Genomic DNA, 16,621 nt, shown 5'->3' with positions numbered 1-16,621 from the left:
AGCCTCTGAAGAACACAAACAGAGCGGTGGTTAAAAGTTGTAGTTAGTGAAAGAGTAAGAGCTGTGGTTTGATTTATGTTAAAACACACACCATATGGAAGTAGAAAACAACTGGACTGAAAGCTCACAGGAGAAAAATGAGAATGGTTACTTCTGGGGTGAGTGAGATGGGAGCAGGAATATTTTCTTTGCTTTTATCTTCATATACTTCTATGTTGACTTTCTGTGTGTGCAGTCTATGGATAGCACTTCGGGATTCGGGGATAATAAACCTGCTAACAAAATGGCATGGCATTTGCAAACCCTCATCTGCTCAGAAGTGGCATTATTAGAAATTCAGAATCTAGAAGATGGGTGAGAACTCCCAGACTCAAGAATTAACGTTTATTTTTCTTCATAGCCCTCTTGAAGAATTAAAATGTCTTGTTAGTTTTTCAGGCTAATCATCATCCTTTAATGCTTGGGAGTAGTTTCTGCAGATTGTCCAGGTGAATCCAGCACAGAGTGCAAGCAGTAATCATTTGTTCAACACCCCCAGAGTCCCAAATATCACAGAAGGCAAGTGATGTTAAGATTTCTTATTAAAGAATATCCTTACAAATTAAATTGACTAGGAGCATAAAATAACACTAAGAAAATCCATCCACAAGTCTGAACTCTTAAAAAAAAATCTTTTTATTGATCCTTTACCATACAAAATTTATTCAAATTACATCCATTTGAAGTGGTAAGATCACAGCTAGAGAACAGGTCACCCTGTAACAAATCTATTTACAAAATCCATCATAAAAGCTTTTTTTTTTTTTACATTATATTACATATTTCCTTTTTTTGTATTTTTTTTTTTAAACTAGCATACAACACAAAGCTAAACTGATTAGTAGTTTGCCTATTCCCAATCTTGGGAGAAGTACTTCCTTTTTACAAAATCACGTACCCCGCAGGAAATTTAAGAAATTCCCACACCTGACAATTGCCACTCGACTTACTCTGAAAGGCGTCTTCCTTCAAACCTTTCCTTCTCACCCACATAAGCTGTCATGCCCAGAGTTCTTACTTCCTTTTTCCTGAAAGCTAAAGCTTTAAATACTGCAGTTCTATTTACAGATCTACACATATGACAAAATGAAAACAAGAACCACAACAACATCAACAACGACAACACTAACAAAAAACCAAAAAAATTCCAAAAAACAAAAAAACAAAACCAAGGTTAACACTCTTAAAAAATTACAAACCAGCTAGAAAATATTCTGGCAGTGTTTACAAATTAATTGCTATTTTTTTGTACAAAATTGCTAAATAATGAAAATGTGAATAGACTACATTATCAACTTAAATAAAACGATCGCTATGCACAACTCTGTACATATAAACACACACCTAACGCTGTTTGACAGCTCATGTGTTGCCTTTTATACATTTTAGTTTCTAAGGCTCACGCAGTCATAATTCGCACACTTGTAACTTATAGCCATTTCATGTGTGAGCTTTAATAGCAGCAACTCAATGGTACCAGGAAACCTGCATACTTTAGTACTCAAAGTGGCACAAATACTGTAGTACTACTAACCCACTTCGTGTGCCAGATATTATGGGAAAAAGAAATGCCTAACACGAACAGAATACAGTATGGACGACTCATTAATGTACACCAGTTAAGCCCATTAACTGCAAAATAACAAAAAACAAAAAAAAAAAAAACACCTTATGCTTGAAGGAACTTTTTAAGACTTATTAGTATTCCTTTCATTTCTTAAAATAATAAATATGGCATTTATATTACGAAAAGGTTCAAGATCAACAAAACACACAACAACCTAGCCAGGTGAGCTCAGTTTTTAGACTTTGGAAAAACATCAGCTCTGTGCAGCTGGCAATGAGAATCACACAAAGCTGGAAGCAGAGGCAGCTAACCAGATGAGATAAATATGGGAAATGGGGGAAAAGCTTGGCATAAATGGTTTCCCATACAGGAAAAAACCCCACAGTGCATTTCCAGTAGGCACTTAACACAAAGCTCCCCCTCCCTCCTCCACCCCAATGCTTTAGCTCGGGACCACACGGATATTTTGTACCAAGTCCAGTGTGTATGAGGGGAGGAGGCTGGGGATGGAGGCTGAAGAAGAGAGAGGAAGATAGTCTGCACCTTTGTTTTTCTTCCCAAACATACACCACACATACCCACACACAGAGCTTAAAGTGCTGGTGTCATCTGTCTCGACCCCACCACCACTTTGCATATTGTGGAAATCTAACTAGAGTAAACTGGCCGGGGTTCTTGTGGTTTATTACAAATTTTTTTCTCCTAAGGGGATATTTTCAATTAACGCATATAAGTTGGGTGCCTACTATGTGTCCCCCCACCCACCCCACCCCCACGGCAATGGGCCAGGCACATAGCATTTCAATTTAACTGTTCATTTGGAGATTTCATGACTCCCTCATTTCCGCAGCCCTTAGCATCCAAGAAATGGAGTTGAGGTACTATGCCATACTCCCAGGAGAAGATGGCCATCGCCACCTGCCAGTGGGAATGCCATTCTTGGATGAAACTGGTGAGATCTGAAGCTATGTGAAAGCCTCCAACATGGGGTACCATTCCTGAGGAGTGAAGGAGACGCCCTGGCATTCCACTTCATTTTCTATCTTCTGACTTCCTTCATAGTGGAGGGGGAATGGGTTTGGGCCAGGAGTCTTCCACTCCCAAAACAGTGGGAGCTCCTTGCTCTTTCTAGCTTAAGGAAGTGCCATGATAGAATGCCACTCACACAATGGGATGTCTGTCTCCCTAGAGGCCTCTCCATCTGAACCCATCCTGAGAAGTGGTCTCCCTGAGTATGGCATAAGAGCCCTTTCCCCGGTCACAGGGGCCCGGGAAGCCCAAGGATGGAGGGGTCCATGCCTGGCTGTTCCTTGGGACTGCTTTTTATTTTTTTATTTTTATTTTTTGTCATCTGACCTGTTAATCCTTTGCAATGAGCCACCCATACAAGTGAGCTCCAGAGCTGACTCTCTCCAAGCTCTCTTCCTGCGGAAGGAAGCAAGGTAGGATGAAGCTTCTTGCAGAGGCTGGTAGACCTTGGGTCACACAGGTTTAAGATGCTCTGATCAGTAGAGGTTCTCTCCCTCTGCTAAAATACTCTGAACTTGCAAAAATCACTTGAAAGTAAACAATTAAATTGAAATGGTGATGGGTGCCACAGGAATGCTTAAATGGCAGCTTAAAAAAAAAAACAAAAAGGAAAAAGTCTAAAACAATCCACAAGGAACTCCCAAGTAGGCATTTGCTACAAATCAATCAGAAACTCACAAATACATTAGGGACAGGGAAGTAGAAGTGGTTTATGGAGACAGGAAAATCCACAACAGCTTCGAGTGGCAGAACTCTACTAGTCTTCTGTATCTGCAACAAGTATTTGAGAAAAAAAAAAACAAAAACAGGTTCTTCATCCGAAAGGCTTGGAGGTTCTCATGACCCCCTGATGGGACACGAAGTCCATAGCTTACACTGAATTAGGACAGTAATTTAAATATTCCTAAGAAGAGCTGAAGAAATCCATTTCATACTTTGCATGACTTCAAGTTTGCATTTGCTGCAGTTCCATTCCATATTAGCAGACCCCAAAGACATGCATTCTGCACAGAAGGCACGGCTTGAAATGCTATTAAGGAAGATTGCTGTTTTCCAGTGGGCCAGGTGGCCAGACCCATTCTACAGCCCATCCATCAGGCACAGCAAGCCAATCCGGGAGGGAGGGAAGGAATGGAGGGAGGCAGGGAAGGAAAAGGACAGGTGAGAGACACCTGATTGCACATTTTCTCACTTGCTGACTCATCCAGGAGAATTTGGAGCCTGGAATAAAGGCAGGACTTTCCCAAGGGAGCCTGCGACTGTGCGTTTAGACAGATATCCTAAATTCATTAAAATGTCAGCTTTGTTCTGAAGTTTGTAGTTTACTTCATGATACTCTCTTGGAGGAAGAAAGTAGGAAGGGACAACACTGCATGACAGATGTTCTGGTTCCATGATAAAAAAATATTGGTTTATAAGGAGAGTTCACACAAAGCACAATCAACTACACATAAAGTCTTCCACCAGTGGCAGCTTTTCCAAATCGTAAGCATCAAAGAGGTCACTGATGCCTTCCTCCTCCCCCAGGCTCAGTAGATAGTCCTCCTGGAGCAGGGGAGGCAGTAAGTTCACAAATGGCCCTTCTAGGTTGGAAGGAATTTGGTCCTCGGTCTGCTGCAAAAGGTTGGCGGGGGAGGCCAAAGGAGAAAGGTTTGCCATAGAAATTGAGCAATCACTATGTCCTGAGTTGTTTGAAGCCAAATCTGAAAAGAAAACATTGGAGAGTAAACCAAAGTAAGTTAGGAGACAATCAAATTCACCAGTATTTTGGAAGACAGGTATACACTGCTTTTTGATTAAGAAAATAAGATAGCTTCATGACAGAAGCTACATTTTATATTAAAATACAAAGGAGTGATTTGTCTTTGACCTAGACCTAGTCTTTTTTTTTTTTTTGTCGGTCATGGGGCTTGAACTCTGGGCCTGGGCGCTGTCTCTCAGCTCTTCAGTGCAAGGCAAGCGCTCTACCGCTTGAGCCACAGCACCACTTCCTGACCTAGTCTTAACTCATTAACAACAACAACAAAACAGTGTACACTAAGAAAAGAAATGTACATATCACCAGGTCTGGGAGAAACAGTTGTATTGTCAAAGTTTTGTAGAGTTCACAAGCTTTATAGACCATGATAATGACAATTTGCCTTGTGAAGGTAAAAATGTGTTTATGACTTTAGCTAAGTATCACTATCCCACAATACTGTGAAATTTATGTAATCACTTAATCTCAATAAAGAACTTAAAAAACAAAACAAATAAACCCCTCTACTGTCAAAAAACAAGGATCCAAATTACTCCAAAGATGACACTTTAAAAAACAAAAACAACTTTTCTCTACTATCTAGTTATTCCTTAAAGAATAACAAAATATAAAGCAAAAACCATGGTCTTCCAACAAAAACTCAACTTTAACTAAGTCTTCTTAAAATAAGTAGTTTATTAGCAATTCCTCTAAAAATTCATCTAGTCAAGACATACTTTGAAATTCTATAGTTGAAGATGGATGGTCTTTTGTTTTATTTTAGGTGTAATATTTTTCCCAGCATCAGATCAGACCCACTTCATTCAAGCGCTCCTATTGGCTGCTCTATTGGGAGATGGCTGGGGAATGAGGCAGGGCTTAGGAACTGGAGAGTGCTTTGTCCTCGTGACAGAGGAGGAAGGGGAATTGCATTTATTTCCCAGATATATCTTCTCCACATTTCCCTGGGGAAGGAAATAAGTAAAAGATTCTCTGACACAGGCTCTTTTCCCTGCAGTCTTCACTTGCCTCTATAATGATGTTGGCAACATCAAAGCTTCGCACTGGTGGCTCATACCTGTAATCCTAGCTACTTAGGAAGCTGAGATCTGAGGATCAAGATTCAAAGCCAGCTGCAGTAAAGTCTGTGAGTCTGTCATCTCCAATTAACCACCAAAATGCCAGAAGCAGAGATCTATCTCAACTTGTAGTGCCAGCCCTGAGCAAAAAGCCAAAGGACAGAGCCATGGCCTTGAGATCAACCCCCACCCCCACTCCCTCCAAAAAGGAAGGCCAACTGTAGCTGATGATCCTCCATTTTTCAAAACACTACAAAGAAATGTTTTTTGCTGATAATAAAACCCCCAAAGGACTCAGTAAGTAGGTGGAGAAGTCATTGCCCACTTTAATCCAGTCAGAATGAGTTTTAAGAAATATTACCTTAATAACAGTTGAAGCAATATTTTTTTCTTTTGGGCCTAGACTTGTGGTTCAGATTCAGAATCCTTCTAGTTATCTTCATTTTTAATAAAGTTTCTAAAAGTTAATGGTAGAAAATTTTTACCTTTGGAGGTGGGTTTAGAGATATTCCCATTGTGGTCTTGATTGTTTGTTTTCATTGGACTGTGTGTTTCAGTCTCTTCTGGACACAAGTAAACCTCAATGGGTCCTTGGGTACTTGCCAAATGTATTTGTAGGCTCTATAATAACAGAAATGAGAGAAACTCAACTCACAAGTTCTTTTAGAAATGAAAAACATAGTAAATTTCACTGAAGATTGAACTGCAAGGGTAATAGTCATTGTTCATTTTGCTTCCTCACCCCTAACCTGACTTTTATCAATGAAGGTCATCCTCTAGAGCAGGAGTCAGTCAGCAAACAACAGCCTGAGGGCCACAGTCAATCCACCAACTTGCTTTATACATAAAAGTTTTATTGGAATAGAGTCAAAATCTGTCCCAATATACATGTCTCTGACTGTTTTTAAAATGAAAGAATTTAGTAGCTGGAGTTTGAACAGAGCTTGTTGCTCATAAAGCCCTGCAATTTAAAAAATAAGTTTGCTAATTTCTACCCTAGAGAAAGCAAAGAGGGCAAGAGGAATGTCAAGAAATTAAACGGGATCTTGGGTTATCTAATTGACTAACTGTGAAAATGGCTCTTTGAATATATTCGTTTTTCACAAATTATTAAGGGGCTTGCTAAGAGTTGGAAATTTGGTATTTTATGTTTTTTTGTTTCTTTATTATAGGACTTTCCAATACTAAACTTTACTAACCAACTTATGAGTATTATTCTTAAGTATGAGGAACTGTATTTAAGAGAAGCTATAGCTTAATGACAATTAAAATTCAATTCATCTAGGGATTTGAACTCAGGGCCTCTTTTGCTGGGCTCTTTTGCAGAAGCCCAGCATTCTACCACTTTGAGCCACAGTGCCACTTCCAGTTTTCTAGTGGTTAACTGGAGATGAGTCTCATACATTCCTACCCAGGCTGGCAATGAACTTCAATCCTCAGAGCTCAGCCACCTGAGAGTAGCTACAATTACAGGCATGAGTCACCAGCACCTGGCTTTAGAGCTATTATCTTTTAAGGCAGGAATTGTACCTTAATGGTGGGGGGGGAGGGGAGAAACTGTTGTGAATTTCATCTCACTTTATCATTTATGTGTTTCCCCCACATTGTTGTCCTTCTTATAGCAGTAGGCTATATTATCAAATAACATCTGAGAGAAATTACAAAAAATGTATACCCTACTTTCTGAAAATATTCTGGCCTATCAGTTACCCCAAGGTCCTATTTAATTTTTTGAAGTAAACATGTTATAAATCACGGAAGAAGTTCTTAAAATATGCCAAGTTAGGGATATACTTGAAAAATATCTGTATCTTTATTCATGGTAACTACTATATATGTCATTACCATCTAGATATAGGGTAACCAACAGAAAATTCCCTAAGTAGTTCAAATTGATAAGAACCCCTAGATAATAAATGATTGAAAAAAAAAGAAAGAAAAAAAGGAGAAAGTATAAGAAGGGCAGGACATCATAGATTGCTTTGAGCTAAATGCCTTGCTAGTCTAAAATTAGACATTTTGGACATTTTATGATCAGTGAACTGTTGAACTGTTTTAAATTTAGGGCTAAGCAAAACAAATGAGAGTGAACCATTAAGCTCTTAGGAGGGAACAGACTTTAACCATGAGTCAACAATCCTTCCACATCACGCATTCCAGAAAGATCTCTGTACATACATGAAGATGCTGCCTCCTTACCTCTAATGAGTCAGGCACTTCAAGTCTTGTTTCTGGAGGGGCTTTCACGACTATAACAGTTTGGTCTTTAAGGCCACTAATTTTTCGAATATCTTGATATGTAACATAAGCTAACGTAAGGAGTGTTAAGGAAAACTTCCATATAAATGCTTTAAGACATACCCATCATAAAAATGAAAAAAAAAAAAACAACATGGAGAAAAATTAAATTCTTTTATGATTTATAAGAGTATATATCTTCCATTTTGGATCTTCAGATATCTCCCCCTGCCGCCCCAACCCCATGGATCTTTTTTACTGATTGATGTTCTAAACAAAGACATAAAGACATTCTTTCGCCTATTTCTATGTCTATGGTTATTTAGGGTATTAAAATAGACACAAAAAGCAGAATAGTTAAACTATCAAATGAAAATCAAATCCCACTTAGGTCAGAGATTCTGAAACCTCTGGTACATAGGTATTTCATGAACTGAGATGCAGTATCTGTCACTCAAACTGAATGATGGTAGAACCCAATTTATAGAAAAGAAAAGGCATGTTCTATGAATGATAATCTTTTTTTGTAACTCTAGTCATGCCTATCTGCTATTAGCAAGTGTCAGCAGCCATCACGTGAATGAGTAAGTGGAAGAAGGCAGCCAAGCTGGTTTTCTGAAGTGCTCCTGAACTGGTTGTGATTATGTACTGCCTACAGATAAGAGTGTCATTTCTGTAAGAAAACTTATTCTTTCTGTGTTATTAACTTAACCAATACTTCAGTGTTCACAAGGAGAAAAGTGGCTCCCAGCTGCCTGAATGAATTTGAGAAACACTGATGTAAGAAAAGAGAATAAAGTAGCAGCCAGGCGCTGGTGGCTCACACCTGTAATCCTAGCTACTCAGGAGGCTGAGATCTGAGAATCACAGCTCAAAGCCAGCCCGGGCAGGAAAGTCTGTGAGACTCTTATCTCCAATAAACCACTCAGAAAACTGGAAGTGACGCTGTGGCTCAAGTGGTAGAGTGCTATAACCTTAAGCTGAAGAGCTGAGGGACAGTGCCCAGGCCCAGAGTTCAAGCCCCATGACCAATAAAAAACAAGCAAATAATAATAAAAAAAAACCCCAATAAAAACCAAACAAACAATAACAACAACAACAACAAAAAAAAAACCCCAAGAAAACAAAGTAGCATCACTACTCCTAGCAGTACTTCCCAGGAATGAACAATTCCTTCAGGGGCCCTGCAAGCTAAGCCTAAAGGGTATCATGAAAGAATATGGCACTTATTATATGGCAAATGTATTCAGGAAAGCTCACAAGAGACAAATTTTCAGTTAGCACTAAAAGCTATGAGGCTGCCTGCCTTTCTTGTATAAGGAATATGGAACATAACTGAGGTACAATGTTTATAGTCAGACTTTTTCTACATAGGAACCCAGGAGAATGTCTAGAATAAAACAGAAAATAACGGAACAATGAACACAGTTCTGCAGAGTAATAGGATCTAGCTCATAATGTCTGCTATCTCACATAGTTAATTCTGAGAAAAAGTTTAGAGCTCAGAGGAAATGATAGAACCACCAGAAGTGGCGTATTAGATACTGAAGGAAGCTATGAATCTTCTCCTTAGAAACAATACAAAATGAAACATATCCTTACAAATTCTGCTTATCTAGATAGGGGTATCTTTCACAGAGTATGTTCTCTAAAACTCAACAGCTGACACAACAGTAAGTTCAAGGTTGAGCTTGGGTTAATGTCCTTGCAAAACTGTGTTCTTTAGGTCAACATTTATCCCATACCAAAAAAGCCAACTAATAGCATTACAGAAGACACTTCTGACTCTTACTGACAACACTAGGAAAAACTGATAACCAGGTTCTTCCCCTACAGCCAGCCTGTCAAAAATCGACGTGAGAAGAACTTATTAAAATAAACTCATCTACAATTACTCAACATGCTGCAGGAAGGAAAATTTCAACACATTTGTGAACAAGCTGTACCAAATTGGGAACTGAATGGTGAGTTGAAATAAACTGTACAAATACATTTTTTTAATCTTACAAACTTAGAAAGTGCTTCCTTTGGGGCTCCTTCCCAAATCCGTTCCTTGTGTTTGCTGTCCCCTGGAAGGCAGCTTTCATTTTCTTCAACAAAGGCCTCTGAGAAAGTGAACAGGTGTGGCAATGCCATGAGCCACACATTCCAGAAAACTGCCAATCATGTGTAACCACACAGTTCCTTCACAACAGGACTCCTACTTAACAATGAATGAAACAGCTTCACTATCAATTTCTTCTCTTGTGAACCTCCTCTGGCCACTGTTGGGGGTTTAAGTCATCTCACTTGAGAAGATTCCACCCCCTAATTATCAGATGACAAGGTCAACAGAACATAAACAACTTGTGGGTTTAGAAACTGCTTAAATCTAAAAAGAAAATGATCCTATCCTTTCCAAGATAGGAAAAAAAGAACCTTGTTAGAAAAAAGAACCTTGAAAAATATGGACAGGATGACTTAAAAACTGTTGTTTGGTCTCTACTTGATTTTCTACTGATACTGATGGTCCTGACAGGCCAGACATCTTGGTGATGTCATGAAGCAGTTGCTCTCTTAGTTTGTCTGTAGTAAGTCAAGGAAGAGTAAGGTTTTTGTAATGGTCAAGAGAGTGTCAGCAAGAAATTGGCAGAAATTGGCTTTTCGTCTGGCCATCCCTTCCCTCTTGAGTTCTAATGTTTAAAAAGGAATATATAAATTGAGATGTCTCAGGTTCTAGGGTATTTCTGAAGTCAGTCTTGGGGTGGAAAATAACACACTGTGTTAAAACATAATCTCTCTATCTGTCTTGGAGAAGGCCTCACTCACTATATAGCCTGGGCTGATGTTGAATTGGCACTCTTCTTGCCTTTGTCTCCTGAGTGTAGGAATTACATACGGATATCACTACAGAGAGTAATTAAGTTTTCTATTCTCTTTCCAACTTCTCAGCCCGATAGATAATCAACAAATTCCAACTGCTACTATGTCTAATGAAAAGAAAATAGAATGTGAGAACCCCAACAGTGACAGCTAACACCCACCAAAAATCTGGGAAGCAAATCTGCTGAGTATTGTTATTAATATTAATTAATACTGACGCCCTACACATCTTTTAATAACGTGGTCTTACGACAGGAGTGTACCCGTACATTCCAATCACACAAGAATAGAATGCTTTAAAAACCAGCTCCCACCTGGCTAACAAAATGGATACTGAGATAAAGGTGAGTGGGGACGTGGGTGCGAGGACATGCACATACACGCATACGCACATAAACACACACATAGAGGTCTAAAACTAGAGTAAAATCTAGCTCGTGAATAAATCAGACGGTTAGTCTACAAGGCATTAGCCCCCAATAAACCAGTGGCACAAAGGATATCTCTGATTCTCTGAATCCTCGGTTAACAGTTTGAGGTCCAGGGTGCAGCTTTGGATCAGCTCATCTAGTTTCTTCTCTTCCTGACTGAGCTCTGTCACTTCTTTTGACAGACCTTGACACTGGGCCAGCATGCCCCCATCCTCAGACAGACTGCAGCCCCTGGAAGTCAAGCACAGATTCTTTAAGGCTGCCCATGAGCACCAGGGGAGGGAGAATTGGTCCTTTGGGCGAATGTTCCCTCTTGATAATGGGAGGTCATGCTGCTTGTTTTAGTCGTGTTAAAATTAGAACTTTATATATACTTTTCATACAGCACTCAACTTTTCATGTCATAGAAATTAGGTGAGAAAAGCACTGTTATTTTCGGGGTCTTTTCTTCTAAAGGAACTCGTTCTTCAGAAGGTTCAAATTCAGAGGGCAAAGGAAAACAGCCATTTGTTCCCCTGCTCCCCCCGCCCCCCAATTCCTGGACAGTGAGGCAAGAAAGAAGAGAAAAAGAGGAGAAAGACACAGAAGGACAGCAGAGATAAAATGACTCAAAAACTAAAAAGGAAAAATCTTCTGTAGCATGAGAGACCTAGGTAGTTTCTGAGGGTCTCACACCAACAGTAAGAAGAATATGGGTTTAAGGAAATAGATGCAGTAGGAATATACAAGAATAAAGACCAGTACTCCATAGGTTTCTCTAACGCACAGGTCACAATGGGTTACTGAACTGTCCAAAATTCTAAAAAGCGCAACAAAGTTACCTATTCATCTGATGTTTGACTGTATTTTTTTTCCAAAACCACCTTAAAACAGATTTATTCTTTCCATGATGCTCAAGAGTTCAGTGCAATACTTACGCAACACTGGCAGTTATAAAACACATTGCTCTGTCCATGATGCATAAATGTTATGGATTACCATGTGTAACATATATATGGCATGCAAGTATGTGTTACCATCCCTGATCTACACAAGAAACTGAGACACTAAGGTCTTGCCTGAATTTACAAGAGAATGAATCCATCTATTAGAACCAAGGTAAAGATTGTGATTATGCAGTCACTTTATCTACCCAGATGAACATTGGGTCTACCTCATAAAGTCACACTTCATCTAAATGGTCTCTACGATGGAGGACTGAGCGGCTACATAACAAGCTGAGGAGGAAAGAGAGAAAGAAGGGAGGGAAGAAAAGAAATGAAGCAGGGGCAAGAATCTGGAAACTGAGGCAGCTGGAAAGAAAGGAACCTCTGCAAACCAAGTGCATTGGGAGACATTGTGCATTGTTCTCCTACTCACATCCACTGAACGTTGTTCTTAGACTTCTTCTTAATGAGGTGGATGCCTTCAAGCACGTTGGTGATATCGTAAATCCTTCTCTTCTGCACTTTCAGCACCTCTGCTGCCTTGTTCAAATCCAAGACCCCATCAGGTGACTGGCTCAGTAGCTGAATGAACTTCTTGGTGAGCAGACCGAGTGACGTATCATACCGCGTTTTTTCTGAGGGAGATTTTGGAGCTTAAAGAAAAACAAAAAAAACCCGAACGGGTGGGGGGGATAGGGGGAAAGAAATGAAGGGTTTCTTTGCAGGTAAGCAAGCCCTCTTTCCCACTGCAGCCCGAGGATTAGTATTTGAAGCCAAGCTGTTGTTTTGGGCCAGTTCCAAAAGTTATGAGATTACTTGATCAGAAAAAGAAGGGACAGTTGGGCACCAGTGGCTCCTGCCTATAATCTTAGCTGCTTAGGAGGCTGAGATATGAGGATTATGGTTCAAAGTCAGCCTGGGCAGGAAATTCCCTGAGACTCTTAGTTCTGTTAAATAAGCCAGAAGTGGAGCTGTGGCTCCAATGGCAAAGTGCTAGCCTTGTGCAAAAAAACTCAGGGACAGTGCATAGGCTCTGAGTTCAAGCCCCAGGGCTGGCATAAAACAAAACAGAAAGGGATAATAAAACTTCTTGTTTTAGCCGGGTACCAGTGGCTCATGCCTGTAATTCTAGCTACTCAGGAGGCTGAGATCTGAGGATCATGGTTCAAAACCAGCCCAGGAAGGAAAGTCTGCTGCAAACTACATGGCCAATTCATGAAAAGGTGCTATAGCCTCAGGCAATCACATAGCGCTCACCCTGACGGAGCCAGGTTCAAGCTCTCACCAGACTGCTGTTTTCAGTTTCATTTTGATAAGAAATACCTGGAAAGTTTTAACAACAAAGCTCCTCATGGCTCTTAAAATTTTGCTACTTACTTATGATTGTTAATTCTTCCATAAGTGTTTAAAGTTTTTTTCTGTTTGTTTGTTTTTCCCCTGCCAGTCCTTGGGCTTAAACTCTGGGGCCTAGGCACTGTCCCTGAACTTTTGCTCACGGCTAGCACTCTACCACTTGAGCCACAACACCACTTCTGGCTTTTTTCCCCCTGTTTTTATCCACTAAGCTACATTACCAGCCTAGAATAAATTTTTGATTTGGCTTGATACACACACCCTTGGTGGATGGCTTCATGCATAAACTACAGGCAGGGAGGAAATGAAGTCTAATTTAGCCTTTGCAGTAAATGTAAATACAGGCTAATCCCTGTAATCATAGCTACTTGGGAGGCTGAGAAGGGAGGATCACAGTTCCAGACCTGCTAGGGCAGGCAAATCTGTAAGACTCTATCTAAATTAGAAGGAAGTGGGACATTGTAAGTGCATGTTTGTCATCTCAACAGTAATAAGAAGCCTAAAATAGGTGAATAGTGGTCCAGGAATGTGCCTGGGCAGGAAGTAAGACACTATCTTAAGACATAACCAGTAAAAAGTAGGGTTGGAGATGTGGCTCAACAGTAGAGTGCCTGCCTAGCAAGCATGAGACCCTGAGTTCAAAACTCTGATAATAATAATAAAAAAGACATAATGGGACTGTCTGGCTGTTTATAACTTCTGTCTCTCAGATAAAATGATGATAGCATCCAATGGAAGTAGAAGTAGCTGCATTTTATTGGTGCAATCAATTCTTATACTGCCATCTGCTGAGCTGCAGATTGAGGTCGGCAGAGACATTTCTGACTCTGGCATAGTTTGTCTCCACCCAGCTTGTCTCCAACTCGGAGGTAATGTCCATTCGGGAAGTGAAAATTAAATCTGATTATAGAATGAGACCAAAAACTTATAGGACTGAGTTGAAAACAAAACTGCTTCCAGTTAAAAGTAGTCTTCCTGGAAGTCAGGATTCAGGTATTACAGTGACTATTAGCCCTTTGCTAGGTGTCTGCAGAAATTGTATTTAATCTCTGGAGAGGCACAGAAAGAGATGAAAATGAACAAAACATGCCCAATTATTCACACCATGGCATCCTTCCAGCCACAAGCTTTGCAAGGTAGGAATCTCACATCAAGGAAAACAGGGAACAGATCAAAGAATCCTTACTTTTTGGACTATCTGGACTCCGTAGTGCAGCTCTTCCTTTGCCCTTGGGGGTTTTTAAACCATCTGAGAGGTACTGATGGCCGCTTTCACCCAGCTCCAGCCTTCGCTTTGCCTGGAATAAGAAAGTACAATCACTTGTCATGGTTATATGGACAAGAAGGGATGCTGTTTGTGCTCGGCCTTGACAGAGGCTGCAGGCTCCAGTCAGCTCTCATTCCTTGGCTCTGTCTTGCTGCTTGGCTGGTCACTCCCTAGAACCAGGAGTCTAGCTTGGGAGGGTAGGCTGTCACCCAAACTCTTTACCTGCAGCAATTACCTGTTAACATTGGACAAAACAGAGATCCTTTACTGTTGGATCAGGGTCACTTCTGTTCATTCATTCTTTGATTTAACTTTTGTTCATTTATTCTTTGATTCACTATATATGCTGGGCATGAAGGCTAAGAAAATCTCATGGACATAAATTCATGGTAACTGTCCATCTTCTGTTCTGAGCTTAGTTGGATCCGTGTGTGTGTGTGTGGGGGGGGGGGTGGTTATTGGGGCTTGAACCTACAATCTGAGTGCTGTCCCTTAAGTGGTTTCACTCAAGGTGACACAGTACCACTTAAGTTACAGCTCCATTTTTGTCTTTTGAGTGGTCAATTGGAGATAAGTCTCAAGGACTTTCCTGCTGGGATTGGCTTCAAATCATGATCCTCAAATTTCAGCCCCCTGAATAGTTAAGATTATAGGTGTGAGCCACTGGTGCCTTTCTTGTGTTCCCCAAACCTTCTGCTTATTTGTATCCTAACACTTAACTGGTATTATTGTAGCAATTACTTATCTGTTTCTCATTCTCTTTAAGGCAGAGACTGCCCTCCATTTAACTTTGTGTATGCAGAGCTTAAGTTTTGTAGGTATCTGAGCATTCACTCCCTATATATTCACCAAGTCATTGAAGAGTAAAACAAGTCACTTCAGGCTGCAAATGGTCCTTCATCAGAACAAATATTGCAAACATGCCATGGTGACTTTAACTAGTATTCCTTTCTCTAGTTTGTCATGAAACTTGGAAAATGAGGAACTCTCAAATAAGTTATTTCAATCCTATTCCATTAAAAAAATACCTTTGTAAAGTATGTACTTCAAACTGTGATTGAAGAAAAGAAAGAAAGGTAGCTAACAGCCTCTTCTTAGGGCATAGGTAGGGAGCTAGAGAGAAGACAGATGATTAAAGAAGTTACTGCTAAGAGTGAATAGGATGAGAACAGACAGGCATTTAGACAAAAGTAGTTTCAACAAGACGCAAGGCTCGTCTGGGGCGGGAGTAATTTTTCAAATGATATTTACAATTTCAGATTAACAGTCCACAATGTGGAAGCCCAAGTAATCACCCGTCAGAGGATGATGGATTCCCAAGCTTCCCTACGGAAAGTTTCCAGCTAAACTTAAACTTGTCCAACCAACACCAGCAGCCACTGATCAAAAGCTTCCCCAGACCTGTACATGCCTCATGTAAAATATACATTGAATTTCAAAGACATATACATAAAAGAGTGAAATGTTAATTTTTTACATTGCCTACATATTAACATACTTTGGCTTTATAAAATATTAAATAATTATAACACACCAAGATGGTTATTTCCCTGGTATGTGTGTGTAGATAGTTTACATTCATGGCATATATTATCTTTATCAAAGAAAGGACAATATGGCAAATTTTCTTTTGATTTTATTATTGCTTTCCAGCTGTACTGTCAAGTCTTTGTGTGGCCCTGTTGTTTCCTAGCCTGACAAATGTTTCCTCTTTTTGTTTGGGAAAGGCAGACCTTCCTTCTCGAAGCCTAAGTGCAATGTACACACAGGTGATCTGGGCTTGGCTAATCAGTGTTCCATCCTGTCCTTTTCAAACAGCGAATGGGTCTGGTGGCACATAACCAAAGCAGGGAGAAGAAGGGACAGCCCTAAGAATTTTCCTGGAACTACTGGCAAGTAGGAACTGTGTCCTTTCCAGTAGGGCTGATAAGCTAGAAGCCTGAAGCTACCTGAGAAGGGAACTTCACCAAGAGAGGGAAAGACAGAGACAGACAGAAGGGAAGGGAAGGCAGGGGAGAGGCAAGGGGAGGACAGAGGAAAGGAAGGGAGGGGAGAAAGGAATTCAAAGCAAAGCAATGATTCAGTTTTGGCT

General features: G+C 40.2%; 1 protein-coding gene across 4 annotated transcripts in view; it reads right to left on the bottom strand.

Annotated features, from left to right (window-relative positions):
* Positions 1-917: 917 nt before the first annotated feature.
* The window catches only part of E2f3 (E2F transcription factor 3), a 77,043-nt gene continuing 61,339 nt past the window's right edge, over positions 918-16,621 (bottom strand). For 2 of the 4 annotated variants that reach the window (XM_042678572.1, XM_042678574.1), the window contains exons 2-7: positions 14,449-14,560; positions 12,343-12,562; positions 11,056-11,214; positions 7,652-7,766; positions 5,938-6,073; positions 918-4,338 (exon numbers count right to left, since the gene is read on the bottom strand). In XM_042678572.1, coding sequence (XP_042534506.1) covers positions 4,076-4,338; positions 5,938-6,073; positions 7,652-7,766; positions 11,056-11,214; positions 12,343-12,562; positions 14,449-14,560 — 1,005 coding nt within the window. In that variant the 3' untranslated portion in view covers positions 918-4,075. The remainder of the gene's footprint in view (positions 4,339-5,937; positions 6,074-7,651; positions 7,767-11,055; positions 11,215-12,342; positions 12,563-14,448; positions 14,561-16,621) is intronic. The other 2 variants (XM_042678573.1, XM_042678575.1) reach the window with 1 other exon arrangement.

Source organism: Dipodomys spectabilis, unplaced genomic scaffold (assembly GCF_019054845.1).
Source record: "Dipodomys spectabilis isolate Male_0828 unplaced genomic scaffold, ASM1905484v1 ptg000045l, whole genome shotgun sequence".
Lineage (NCBI taxonomy): Eukaryota > Metazoa > Chordata > Mammalia > Rodentia > Heteromyidae > Dipodomys > Dipodomys spectabilis.
The sequence above is the reverse complement of the archived record's forward strand: the minus strand, read 5'-3'. Positions and strand labels throughout refer to the sequence as shown.